Here is a 14,796-nt window from a genome sequence, read left to right on the forward strand (position 1 = left end):
GACTGGATTTGGCTTATAAAGTTTGGTGGTGGTGGTGGAATTATGGTCTAGTGATGTTTCACGTGATATGGACTCGGATCCTTGATCCCAATTCACGTTAATTAGAACACCGACGTATACTCTATTATTCTAGACAGCAATGTGCTTCCTACGCTGTGGTAATTTTACTGGGTTGAATCATTGTTATTTCCAGGATAACAGCGCCACTTGTCACGTTTCAAAGTCCATCATGCATTAGTATGATGACAATGGAGAGAACGGACTGAATTGGTTTGCCCAGAGTCCAGACTTGAATCCTACAGACAACCTCTGGGGTAAGTTGGATCGTCGAATTAAGACGTACGGCAATCGTCCAAAATCTGTGAAAGAACTTGCATGTCTTCTCATAGCCGAGTGGAAGAAAACATTACTGTCCATCGTTCAAACACTTGTGGAAATTATGCCCCGGGGATTAAGGCTGTAATTGCCTCAGGTGGAGGCTCTACCAACTATTGAATATGAATAAATTGTGTTTATCTCTTTCATCACAAGTGTCCAATTACTTATTGGTTGATAGTGTGTTTTCTTCACTTAGTATTCATCTGCTTATAATGTTTGATGATTTCAGTTTCAGCTTAAGATTGCAATATTGTGGCCATAAAATTAATCATAAAGGTCCATTTTAGCGGCATCTTCGAAGTCACTCTAGAGAAAAATCTTTCAAATGTGATCCAACTGTTTGCAGACAATTGGTCACTGAAATATAGTATTCGAAGTCATTTCTGGCCATCTACTTAAATCTTACATGACTTACTACAAAATATTTTGAATAAATGTAATGGGGTTTTGTATGTGTGTGTAATTACTTTTGCTATCATTTTATTATTTTCTAGTTTTGCTATGTTGCTTTCACGTATAAAGTTTTATGGTACCATGCATAAAATTTAATACTGTTCTTATTTACTTATTTTGGTTTTTACTTTTTAATGTAACATAATTTATCCATAGCTATTATATATATTTTTTCTAATTATCATTTAATAGGGTTTTTTTTTTTTTTCAGAAAAAACTTGTGATATTTTAAAGAGAAATTTATTTCTATATTTATTATCATTTTAATCAAAATTTTGTCATAATAAATCTGTTTTTTATAATTGGTATAAAACATTGATTATAATAAAAAAAGAAATCTGACTTTTTATTTTTTTACAGTAATTTTTTTTTTTAATATTTTCCAGTATCCAAAGAATACATGTGTTTACATGAATAACTAAATTAGATTACTGGGACATCTGGTCACTAAAGTGTCTTGGGAAGATTCTTATATGATTACTTGTTTTGAAATAAGCTTAATGACATAAAATATTAATGAAAAATGAATTTTTAAAGTATTTGCTTTATGTTTGAAATTGATTCTATAGCTTTTATATGCTTTCCACTCTAAGTATTTTTAAAATTTGTTGTTATAGAAATGCATTTCTCTCTCTCTCTCTCTCTCTTTTTCTTTTTTTTTTTAATCTCTCATCTATTATGAACTTATTATTTGATCATTACGTTTCAAAGTAATGCTTGATAAGTTTCATATGTGAAATTTCGAATTGAAAACATTACTTTTTAAATAAAAATGTATTTTAAGGTAAATAGTTCATTTGTTTTAAAAAATCAAACTTTTAAGTTCAGCGTCTTTTATAATTGCAAAAATATATGATGACAATTAAATAACTGAAGTAATAAGCTCAATCAAGTGTTATATCTTTGGCAATTTGAAAAGGAATTGTGAATTTAAAATAAAATCACATTTCATTGCTGATTTTATAAATCAATTTACTTTAACATTATACCATAAAAAAAAACTTACGTTCATTTATCTAGAAATTTTCAGATAAATAAAATGTATAATATATCTTTTAAAAGAAGCTGTAGACTTGGTTGACTAATATTCTTATTAAATCTTCCTATGATAATTTATTAGGATATTCTTATTATGAAAAAGTTGCTATCAAATACAGTAATTTACTAAAATCTTTTTTTAACAAAATTGCTCAAAATTTTGAGTTGGCGTATGCAATTTAAAATTTTAGTTCCCTGTGGCAATTAATGATACATTAGATAAATAATAATAATTCTAATAAATAAATCTAATAAACTCAAAACTCAAACAATTGGTGCATGTGTTAACAGGTGTTGCATGGGGATAAAGTGTTTTGTCCTATTTGACAACAATGATTAGTAGCTGAGAGAACATTTAATGTCTGTAAAATTCAGTTTTTCAACAAATTAACCCTGTAAAGGGCTATTTTTTTTTTCTAGTCATATTATGTTAAAATATTTTTAGGCTTGAAATTAGAATTAGAAAAGGGATTCATTTAGCTTATTAGATAAATTTAATTTGATTAATTAATTAATTTGGTTAATTAATAATTAAGTAACAAATCAAGACGTCATTTTGTTTGAGATAAAAAACTGAAGCATCTAAGTTTCTGTCTTCCTAAAAATATTTGTCAGAACTTATGCCAACCTACATAATTTCATGCAAAGATTAATAAATTTGGTGGGAAGCGTACTTCCCATGGCCCTAGAAAGGGTTAAATAGCTGATCTGACCAATATTAGTAAGCTGAATTAGTCTCATCTGAATTACTTTAATAACAGATGCCACTCAGTTCTAGGAAAATGCATTACTTTTCGAGTTAGAAATAAAGAAATGTTTAAGATTTCTTATTAGAAATGATCAGGGATTTTGAGATGAGATTATATTGTTCCTTTCTAAATTGAATTATTATTTTTAAATTTGATAGTTTTTAAGTAGTCTTTTATATTTTCACATTGTGTTATATACTAATATTATGATGATTAAAGAAGCTAATGAGATTAATCTTTTTATGCATACCTTTAATTACTGATTTTTTTCCAAGTTTTTGTATTAACCACTGTGCCTCTATATTTTGTGTACTATATTCATATGTTTTAAAATTGTTTTATGTATTTAGGTCATCATGTAATATTTGGCCCTTTGACAGCATCAATCCAAAGAAAAAGTTTATTTGCAGTAAAGAAATGTCAGTACTGTGGTCGAGAATTTAATCAAAAAGGCCATCTTGTGCAGCATCTCCGAATCCATACTGGAGAGAAACCTTTTAAATGCATTCAATGTGGCAAATGTTTTAAACGAAATGAATCATTGAAATATCATGTTATAACAAATCATAATTAAAAAATGGAAAAAGAAAAAAAAATCTTTAATATATATATATATATATTGCATACAATATCTGGCATTAAAACTTTAAAATTCTATATTGTGTCGATAAGCTGATTTATATTATGTGATGATGAATTTGTATTTTTATTTTTTCGAGCTCTTTATTCTGTGTATTGTATTTGAATGTATTATCTCCTTTCTAAATTATTCAAATCCATTAACATTAGAGTTAAGGGTATAACTGCTCAGATATGGTTTTCCTTCATTAGATTATTGTTCAGAATTATGAGGTATATTTTCAAATAGCCTTGTTAAGCTTCTAAATGAGACATTAATATACTAACTCTTGTTTCAATTTATTATTAACTTTCAAAATTGGGCAAAATTTTATGTAATATTTAAAATTCTGTTTAAAGCTGTTGTTCTTCAGTTTTGTTAAAATTCTTAATTCATTAGAATGATTAATTAAAAAGATGCTGAAAATTAAAATGTTATTTAATCTAAATTTTACTAAGTTTTTTGTTTTGAACGACAAATTAAAAAAGAATGATTCTAATTTAAAACAATTCTAAATTTGAATAAAAATTTCTAGCATGTTTGATGAATTAAAAAAATGTACGATATAACTAAGTTACAATTAAAATATTTTTTTCAATAAATTAATTATCTTAAGATTATCACAATTCATAAAACTTTCTAAGTATTTACTTTAAATATCATCTCAATTTTTTAGATATAATCTTATTGTGAGAAAAAATTTCTTATAGTCTTATACATGCATTTATAAATAAAGTTAGTGTTATAGCTGTGAAAATAGGGAACCCCTAAGAAATTGTTTTCTCCTATTCCCATTATATGTTGTTTTGGAAAAATCTTATAAATATTTCAATTTTATCTTTGATATATTCTCCATGGGTCGTGCCTAGGGTACATGTATTTTGATCCTTGATTCTGTACTATAAGTTAAACTATATTTAACACTATAAGAAAGTTTTTGGATTTGAGATAATCTGCATTAAGGTAATTGATCAAACGATCAGTCTTGTTTTTTAAATGTAGACAGTATAAATGATACTATAAATTTATGAAATAATTCTAAATCGGATGCTTTTTTTTTTTTTTTTTTTTTTTCAAAAATTATATGAATTGTTTAAAGAAAACATATTATTATGTTTTATTCTAAATTATATCCAAATGCTAAAAATTATTCTATTATTTGCTAATTAAATGCTCCTTGATAATTAATATACTTGGGTTCACTGAAGTAAAAGAATTCACAAGATCTTAAATCTCATGACTTCACTAATGTTAGAAATTGTGAGATAAAAAAAAATGTATAAAAGTAACATGATTAACAAAATCATTTTAATGTTTCGATTATGCCAGATATTATTTCATATTTTGTGGATTTAAACATTGTAGCAAGTTTAATCAGTACAAACGGGAACCAATTGTAATTTGGCAATGATATATTTATATTTTATAAAAACTTTTTGTTCAATTGTTGTGTTACTACAAAGCATTTTTCTTATTTTAATTCTAGGAATAAATTATCTGAAAATATAGATAAAGCATTTATTTTACTGTGTATTTTTATTTGATTGTAGCAATGCAGAATTAAAATACCATCAGATTATCTGAATTCAGTCTTATAATTTTTTTCATATACTGTTCAGTTTATGGAAACATATATTTAATATTAATTGTGTTCATTTAATATGTTGTGTTTAAAATAAATTTCATACTTTTTGTTCATCTTTGATGTCTTCCTGCATATTATTTTTGCTTTTAAATTTTTATTGCAGAGAAAATCATTGCATTTCAGTTGTGCATATTGTAAAATGCCTCGAGTTTAATTATGATTTAAGTGTTCATTTCAATATTGGATCTTTCATAGTTCATTTCAGCCTTTTCTAAATAAATTTCTATTCTTATCAAAATTTTCATGTATATTAACTGTTTCCATTATTAAAATTGTTTTAATCCCTGCTTTTTTTAAAAATATTATTATTATCAATTAAAAAAATTTTTTGCTTTATCACAATGGCATATGTTCTTACATGCCATTTTATAATCTTGATTCATGTATCAAAAAAATTCCAAGTGTAGGAATTGGATTTTATGTAAATTTATATAGATTTCATTTCTTTATATGTGTATTATATTGAGAAATATGAAAAATACTGTTCTTGCTATGTTAGTATTAGAAGATATCTACAACTAACTATTGATTGCTGGTATTCAAAATGTTTATGATTATTAACTTTTGCTTTTGACAAATATTAATCAGTATAAACAGGAATGTAATTCAATATAACATAAATTTATGTTATTATTCACGTGCAAATTCAATATGTATTGTTTAAGAATTATAAATTTTCTTAATATCTTGTATGATATTCAGGTCCACTAACAAATAAATTACACCAAAAATTGATGATTTGTCCATTAATTTTATATTTCTATTTATTATTTTTAAGAGTGATTTTCTTAACACTTATTTTAAATGTCTAGTATAAAGGAAAAAGAATACCAAACGAATTTTTTTCCTTTGTTAAGAATACAATTAAGAGAATCTTTTAAAACAAAATTATTACAATAATTCATTTGAATTTTGTAAAGATTTCTTCAAATTAATCCTAAATTGGGCACTAAAAGAGTCAAATATTTTAAACCTTATCTTTATTTGATCTTATTTTATTTCATGACAACGATATAATAAGTTACCTGTTACCATGTATGTTATGTATGGCACATTTCTGTTCACAGCAGCCCTGAAGCAAGCGATTTTTATTTATTTTTATATAATTATAAATTTAACTGAAAACTTCGATCTTTTGTAAGTGAGAAAAAATATAGAATCTAATTCAGTTTTACCTTATAATGTACTCTGGCGATTTCACTCCGATTATTTTAATGCTGTTGTTCAGATTTTAAAATTGTTGTATTTAACGGAAACAAAAAGTGCATTTTGATTCTTTACACAGCATTAAATAAAAATTTCTCTTTTATTACTATGCTTGTTTACTGTGTTAAGTGATAAAGAATTTTTTAATTATAAAAATATGAAATAATTTTGTGTTTTGTTAAATTTCTTCAAATTTAATAATCACTAATTTATGCTTTTTTTATTTTTTAAGATATGCGTACATTCAAATTCATTTTCTTCTCATTCAAAAGATACTTTTATTTAATGGAGTACATGTTTATATTACCATAATTTTGATGATTATTATAGTTTAATTATTCAATTCCATTGCATTTTCACAGCTTAATTTTCAAAGTATCGCTTTTAAAGTTGTTCATAAAAATATCCTTTACTTCTAGATGTCTGTTTATGTACTAACATGTTTTTATTATTATTATTTTAGTATCTGCTTATTTTTCTATTATGGAAATAACTCAACCTCATTCCCGCCTCAAATTGTGTCAGTCCAGCCTTCCTGATGGAGCAGCAGATGATCACAGGAAGCCAGATTATACATGCCAATATTGTCTAAAGGTTTTCGCCACTCCAAGTAAATTAGAGCGCCATGTCCGAGTTCATACTGGTGAAAAACCTTTCCAATGTGAAGTCTGTTCCAGAAGCTTCAGCCAGAAGCAAACTTTAAAAATGCACAAAGCCACTCGGCATAATCTTATGTCTTAAAAAAATGTTGATGATTCCTTATTGCATTTTTAACTATATTAGTGTTTAGGTGATCTCAAATTTAGATCATTAGAAACATATTACTGTTAATTGATCTACACTTCCTGATTAAATATTGTGATGCAACAGATGAAATAATTAAATATAAGGAAACAACAAATGAAATTATTTGAAATGTGTAATAACTACATGCAAACTTATTTAATTTTTGTACATAAGCATTTAGATCATAAAATAAATATGCCATTTTTTTAACTGGCTCCTAATGAGCTTTTTTTTTAATTCTGTGTTTGGTCAAGATTCGCACATTTCTTTCCTTTAGTCTTTTTTATTTTTTTTCTCCCTATATTGTATGACAAATTTATTCATATTTTAAATATTACGGCTCTAAATTTTGTTTTGTTGGGTTGAATTGAATATTTTTTGAAAGAAAGTAAATGGAACATTTGTAATTTAATTGTGGAAAGTCTCTTAAGAAAATTAATGAGCTATTTTAATTCTTGCTTGTTATTTTTTACTTAATGTCAATCCCTAATCTGTGACATACATAGTCAGACCACCTTAAAAAGCAAATGTATTTTATGATCTTCATCCATCACTTCCTTAACAGCTTGATATTTAATGAAATTATTTTTAATTTAATTATGATTATATCTCAGTTTGAATAACCACAATTTGTTTCGAAACAAACTTTATAATATCTAAGTGTGCTTATTTAACAAGACTGACATCTAAGTTGGGATTTATTTTTTTTTCAAACTTCTATCCATGTTGCCAGAATGTTTGAAACAATGAATTTATATTTTAATGTTAAAAAATTTATCTGGCAGACTGTCTGCCATTTGCTCAGTCGTGATATTTATTTAATATTTGTAATAATTTATTTATTAATCAATTATGAAAAATTTCCTCTAAATTAATGAAAATCTTTCTTTCTCTTCATTACTTATTACTTTTTTAAAAAAAAAAATATTACCTATACAGAAGCTTTAATTTTGCAAATTCATATTTTGTAAAATAACAAATATCATTTTTAAGTTTTTTTTAAATAAAATTTATAGTTCTGAAATAAAAGTTATATTAGGTATAACATAAATATTTTTCACCTTCAAAAAGTATTCTAGGAAAGTAGGGAGGAAATTTTTGGAAAAAGGATTCATTGCCTCCTATTTGTGAATGATATAGTTGACAATCTTCTAATAAAATAAAGTTTCAGGTGATACTTTACCTCTTAAATACACAACTTTATTAGTTGCATTGACTATGTTGGCAATTCTCATCTAAATTGGTTATGAGCCTTAAAGAACCAACAAATATTGCCATAAATTCATTTTTATAAGGCTAAGAAAAAAAACTAATTTCTTTTTTACTTATGAAGAGTTGACTACTCATTAATTAATAAAAGTAATCATCACTTATTAATAAAAATTTTCCTTTGATTGCCTTTGTTTTATAATTTTTTGAATTAAATTTAATTTATGTTGATCAATATTGAAGACCATGCATTACTTAAAATTCTGTATAAAAACTTTAAAAGCATAGCACTTCAGATTATACTGTTAATTGAAGAGATAAATAAAATTCATCATCCATAGTAAATTTTTTTCAAAACATCATTGAAATACTGCTACACTATCAGAGACATTCTAAGATAGGTACTTGTAAAATGTCTTAAAATTTTAATATCTATTTTTGTTTGCTTAAATATATAATTTTTAAATATTCTTATTCCACTAATTCATTTATTGATTTAATGAGCAATTAATAATTGTTTAACTAGTTAAATATTCTTTTATTTTATCAAATTATTTGCTTTATTTTCTAAGCAAACCTTTAAAAAAGTGAATAATCTTTTCTTTGGCAATGTAGTCGTTTTCAGCATTTGCAGAGTATTGCTTTAACTATACTATTAAAAACAATCTTTGATGTTAAATTTTACATTTTCCTTTTCTTAATCATAGCATAGCTTAATCTTTGCATAGTTATTTAGTATTTATTTGAAACCTGTTTCTTCTATTTTTAATGATTGCATACATGGACTTAATTATATGATTTATCATAACATAAACTTTTGTTCTAGTACTTATTATAAACTGATTGTTATGAACATGCTATTCAGGAATTTTATTTTTTTAACATAACTGTTAATCATTTCTTCTGTTATAGCAATATTATCACTACAAACATTGCAAAGTATATTATTTTCTTCCATTTCTTAAATAAGCTGTGCTCATATATATTGATTTTGATAATTTCTCCTCTATCCTTTCATATGTTCTTATTATAGCATAAAAAATTCTGCAATTTATTCTTTTTCTGATGTTCCAAAATTTACGTTCTCTACTATTTCAATTAGTTCATAAATGTTTTTATGTTCATATAAATTTGCTCTTATTTATAAAATTTAAAAATTTTCCATTTGCATATTAAATATTTTATTATTTTTCAGTCCTTTAATATAAGTTTCAAATGTGAAGCAGTTTTAATAGAGTTAGGAAATCGGGTTTTATTTCTTTTGTTCTCATAAGTTGAAATCGCTGTTCAAGAAACTTATATATTTTTATCAGAAAAAGAATAGACATCAATATTGGCTAGATTATTTGTTGTTGTTTCATTTGTTTGTTTCAAATTGACAAATTTTAAAAAGAAAAATACGTTTTCACTTTTTGTAAGATAGATTTTCTAAGCTTTAATCTTTGAATTTTTGATGTAAATTTTTTAAAAATATATATTAATAATCCTTTACTTTAAATCTGTTTGTTTTCCTTCATAATGTAGGTACTCTTTCATCAGTTAATGATCCTGTTTCGAGAAGTTCGAAAGACAAAATATTACAGAGTGAACTATTTTCTGCCCACAATGCAGTTTATCCTTATAAGTGTCTGTGCAAAAGAAGTTTTAAATCTATGCAGGGTTTAAAAGTTCATTCTCGTTCTTGTCCAAAATTTAAAGATAAAGGTTTTGTGTCTTTTTTTATAATATCACAATTATTTTTCTTTATATTTTTTAAAAATACGTTAGAAAATGTATTTTTAAATTATTTGATTAACTTAGTTTTTAATTTTATTTCAGCACATTCTATGTATAAAATAAGCAATTAAAACTTTTTCTTTCCAAAAAATTAACTCCTGACACTCAAAATTCACACCTTCTCTATAGATATTACATACAAATTCTTCCGACTTTGTAAAACTGATGTTTGCTTCAAATTCACAATGAGTCTTGCTCATTTAGTTTTCTTTCTCAGCTGTGATTAGTACACAATTTTAATGAATCTTATAGAATTCTAAATCTACTTCTTCTTCCAATTTGGAAGCTTTTAGTCAAACAAGTGTTTGATTATTTTCTTCTTTCTTTCATTCCTTTTTGTACTTTTGAAACATAGCTGTATAAAGAATATACTTCCTTTGAAATAGTGTGCTACAAAGCAAAATGTTGCTGTTTATTCAATTTATTTCCTCTACTAATATTAAGATGACATAAGTTTTATAGAAGCTTTGCTGAAATGTATCAATTTTCCTTTAAATATTTTGTAATACTATTAACTTTTAAAGACTCTTTAAAGGCTTTATGTGAGGATTTTCATTACAAAGAAACTGTGATTTTCAATTAATATTTTGTAGTATTTTTAAAAAAGTTTTTAAAATTGCCCAAATAACATCTCAGCATATTCATGAAATGCAAATAATAATCAAAGTTAGTTTATACCAAAAATTTATATTTATTTTAATTAGTAAATTGAATCTCTTTGATTTATCTTAATTTTGCATAAAATTTCCATTTGGCAATAATATACCTTTGTAAAATAAAAGGGATTTAGATGCTTTTCATTCTTATTACAGATATTATATCTGGAATCCATGCATTATTGTATATTATTCCTTATTTCCTTTATTAAAATACATGCTTATCTTTCATAGGTCATACTCTTTTCATTTATTCTTGAGAAGACATCAGTTTATTTTATTTGCAAGTGCATCATCCTTCAACAAATAGCAAATTTCATCATAGCATGAGACTTGCTTGAATGTACTATGTTTTCTGACTTTCAGTTTTCCAATCAAGAGTATTTACTAATGGCATAATTTTAACTGTTGATTATCTTAAATAAGAAGATTCATTTCTTTCTCTTTTATTGAATTAATTTTTAAAGCTGTGATAAAAGTGAGGAAGATTCTTTTTTAATATGATTTGGTATTGTTTTAACTAAATTTCTTGCACCATTTCTTTTGCATTCATTTTATTATTTATTGCATTTTGATATATTGCTTTCATATATTAATTTTTATGGAACTATGCATAAAGTTTAATGCTCATTAAAAAAAAATTATTCATTATGATTTATTTTACAGAGAAATTTCTTTCATATTAATTATTTTTTGAATCTAAACTTTGTAAGCATAAGAAATCTTGATTACTGATGTCAAATTTATACTATATTAATTATAACAAAAAAAATTGTGGTTTGTTTTCATTTTATTGTAAAAAGGCAAATATTCTTTTATTTTTTTAGAAAAATTTTCTTGTTGAATATTTTTGAATAAATGACCAAATATATGTGCATTAATATTTATTCATAAAATAGTGCACTGTCCCATTTAGAATCTAAATATTGAAAATATTCATTTGTATCTTGTATGTCACAGATTTTGTAACATTTATATGTTTTTGACCTAATATGTGTTTTTAAAATTTTCTATTACATACATGGTTTTTTCATGTTTTTTAACGAACGAAATTTCTTATATGCTGTGAACTTCTCTAGTATTACTTAATTATGATCAAGTAACAAATTTTGCATTTGAAATTTTTGAATTTTAGCAATTATTTTTCAATTAAAATTGTTGGAAAAATAAATTGTTTATTTTAGAAAAAATTATATAAGTTACTTGTCTTTTTTTAGTTTCAGATATATGCGAGGAAATCAAATATTGCATTGAATCATGTATAATATCCTTAATTTTATTACCAACACTGTCAAATTAGTATTTGTATTCTATGGAAAGCTGTAGTCAGAATATGTCTTAAGAATTTCTTAAATATTTGTTTATAAAAAACTTATTTTAAAATGGATCCTTTCCTTCAGTATTTGTTTCCAATTTTATGGATCGTCCTACTTTAATATTTTATATATGTGTGTGTGATGATTTATCTAGAAATTTTTTAAGCCGTACAATTTATCTTCTATGGAAGGCTGTAGACTTGAGGTGGAATCAACTTTTGATAATTTACTGGAATACACACACATAAAGAAAAAATTAAATTTGTTCTCTGCAGAAAATTTTCTTTTTAATACCTGTAGCTTATTCAATTCTCTTCCAAACAATTATTTGTCAAAAATTTGAATTGTCGTAAGTAACTTAAAATTTTAACTTTCAGACTGTAGGCCATGAACATTGCAAAAATATAAATAATACTTCTAATAATGCAAATAAATAATAAGGTTGCTGTAACATCTTTTTATGATTATAACTAAATCATTTTCAAATGAAACATTTTCTCCAATTTTAAGAATCATGCAATACTGCCATTTGCAATAGGAAAAATTATTTATTATTTGATGTATGAGTCATGTTCTTAGAAAATAGTACAAGTCCATTTTATATTATTTTTAAATATTTAAGAGTTTGCTATAGAATGGTTTGAAAAATATTGGAGTATGGTAATACACTCATTTTATGTTTTTTTAAATATTTATTTTAAAGTATCAGTTAAAAGAAATTTAAACTTTTGATGACCTCAAATGGACTTACGCCACTTTCCAAATCAACAAAACATGAAAATTATACATTTGTGAAATATTAAGTATGGGATTTCAGTTGAATCAAACTAATTTTTTAATGAAATTTTTATTAAACGTGTTAAAAAATTAAAAGTCTTTATTTCAGTATTTCTTCAGATAATGTCATTAAAGTTATTACTATTTATATTAACATGTGTCATTTTTAATTATCATCATGTGAGATTTCTGAAAGTAGCCATGTTGTATTGGAGCATGTAAAGCAATAGATCCATCCTATCATTAAATTTTTCATATATAATGGGCCTGGTATGGTGATATAAAGGTGGTAGTATTATATTTCCACATTTTTGTAGTCTTTCTCGTTTGGAATGATAAGCCTAGTGTTTTAAACTCTTCATTTTCGTTAAATGAAATTTTATTTAGAATTGTTCATTGTTTGTTTTTTAAATGCCTTATCTGACATATTTTTAGCCAATTTACTCTTTCATCTGTAGTATTTTTTCATCATAGAATTGCATTTTCCAATAGTTTTGACGAAACGTTTCATTGCATTTTAAATAAAATTCATTTTTTATATTTTCGGTAATGTTGTATGATAGTGTAATAATAATTAGGAATATATAGTAATTTTCTTTCTTCTTATGGATGTCTCAATAGTTCCAAAATCGGCAATAGTTCAGAAGGGTTTAGAATATCAAAATTTATGACCAGTAATTTCTATGGTGTTCTGAGAAGACTGCTTATTTTAAGCCACATTAAAGCTAATTTTAAATTCCTAATTTGTCCAGTGTACATATCATTGTAGGTTATTATATTATTTATTAATATTATCAAACAGATAAATTATGTGATACAACTTTTGACCCTAATAGTATGTCTTGGCAAAAAGTGGACTCACATCACTTTCAAAATAATTATATTTATAACTTCATGAACTATGTAAATTTATATTGACCAAGTGTTGAAAATTTTGAAGGAATTTTTCAGAAACTGTTTATGGATTAAAAGATTGTTGTGGATAGCATTAGTGGTTATCATTAGCTCACTTAAAAAAAATGTATTTTAACTGCAGGAATAATGGAGAAATACAGCTAAATTAAATTTAAAAATAAAAGAAAAATATATAAAAACATTTGTTCGCTTCGAACTGAAGACCTGAAAACTAAGTGCCACACACTGCCGATCCAGCCACCAAGCCTCGTAACCGCAGAGCGAGAAAGAAATTATTTGAAAAATCAACAAGTTGAATATATTTAGAATAATTTCTCTAATGAATATCTTAAAAGTTCAAATTTTAAATTCAAAATTTTATTTTGTACCAACTGGCCATTTAGGAGGTTATATTTGAAATACATTAATAAATATTTCATTGCCTTAAAATTGAGCAATTTGTTTATGTTGAATTCAATTTTTAAACAAATTAAAGAGTTGCATTGCCAATATTAATTAGTCAAATTCGGGCTAATGTATTTATTTTTGTAGCAAATGTTGCTCAATTTTTGGAAAGTGTATTACTTTTCAAATTAAATAGAAAAGAAATGTTTAGGATCCTTTAAATCTAGAGATGAAATACTTTTTAATACTTTCAGTAAGGCGTTGTAATTTTTAAATTTAAAGATTTGTATATGGTCTTCTACATTTTCACATTGTGTTATGTTCTATATTATGATTAAAGTTGACAAGGAAATGTCTTTTTATATATGCCGTTTTCATAACTGATTTCCATAGCTTCATCTTTTATTTATTATGTCTTTGTATTATTTTTATTGCATCAAGATATTTTAAGAATGTTTTGTACATTTAGGTCAGCATGTAGTTTTTGACAGTTTTGTGGCACCATCAATTTCAAGCCAAAGAAACATTCAAACAAGGAAAAGTTCATTTTCATTTCACAAATGCCAATATTGTGGTCGTAAATTTAATCAAAAAGGTCATCTTGTGCAACACCTCCGAAGTCACACTGGAGAAAAACCTTTTAAATGTAATCAATGTGGCAAATGTTTTACACGTAATGAATCATTGAAAAATCATTTTATAATAAATCATTAATTGGTGCTGGAAAAAATGGGAGAAACTTGCACTCTTCATTATTTTCTTAATATGAATATCTGTATTATTAAAACTTAAACATTGAGGTTATTTTCAAATGAATTGATTGACATTGTGTGTTTATGTATTAATATTTTTGTTCTCAAATCTTTTTTTCTCTATATAAATTTAAACT

The 14,796-nt window shown here is 24.9% G+C and overlaps 1 protein-coding gene across 1 annotated transcript in view; it reads left to right on the forward strand.

Moving 5' to 3' along the window:
* Positions 1-14,796, forward strand: part of LOC129975291 (zinc finger protein 62 homolog) — a 62,476-nt gene that overhangs the window by 41,124 nt on the left and 6,556 nt on the right. Inside the window, exons 7-10 of the mRNA XM_056088345.1 lie at positions 239-314; positions 2,969-3,187; positions 6,552-6,698; positions 14,377-14,553. Coding sequence (XP_055944320.1) covers positions 239-314; positions 2,969-3,187; positions 6,552-6,698; positions 14,377-14,553 — 619 coding nt within the window. The remainder of the gene's footprint in view (positions 1-238; positions 315-2,968; positions 3,188-6,551; positions 6,699-14,376; positions 14,554-14,796) is intronic.

The sequence above is a fragment of the Argiope bruennichi genome, chromosome 7 (genome assembly GCF_947563725.1).
Source record: "Argiope bruennichi chromosome 7, qqArgBrue1.1, whole genome shotgun sequence".
Lineage (NCBI taxonomy): Eukaryota > Metazoa > Arthropoda > Arachnida > Araneae > Araneidae > Argiope > Argiope bruennichi.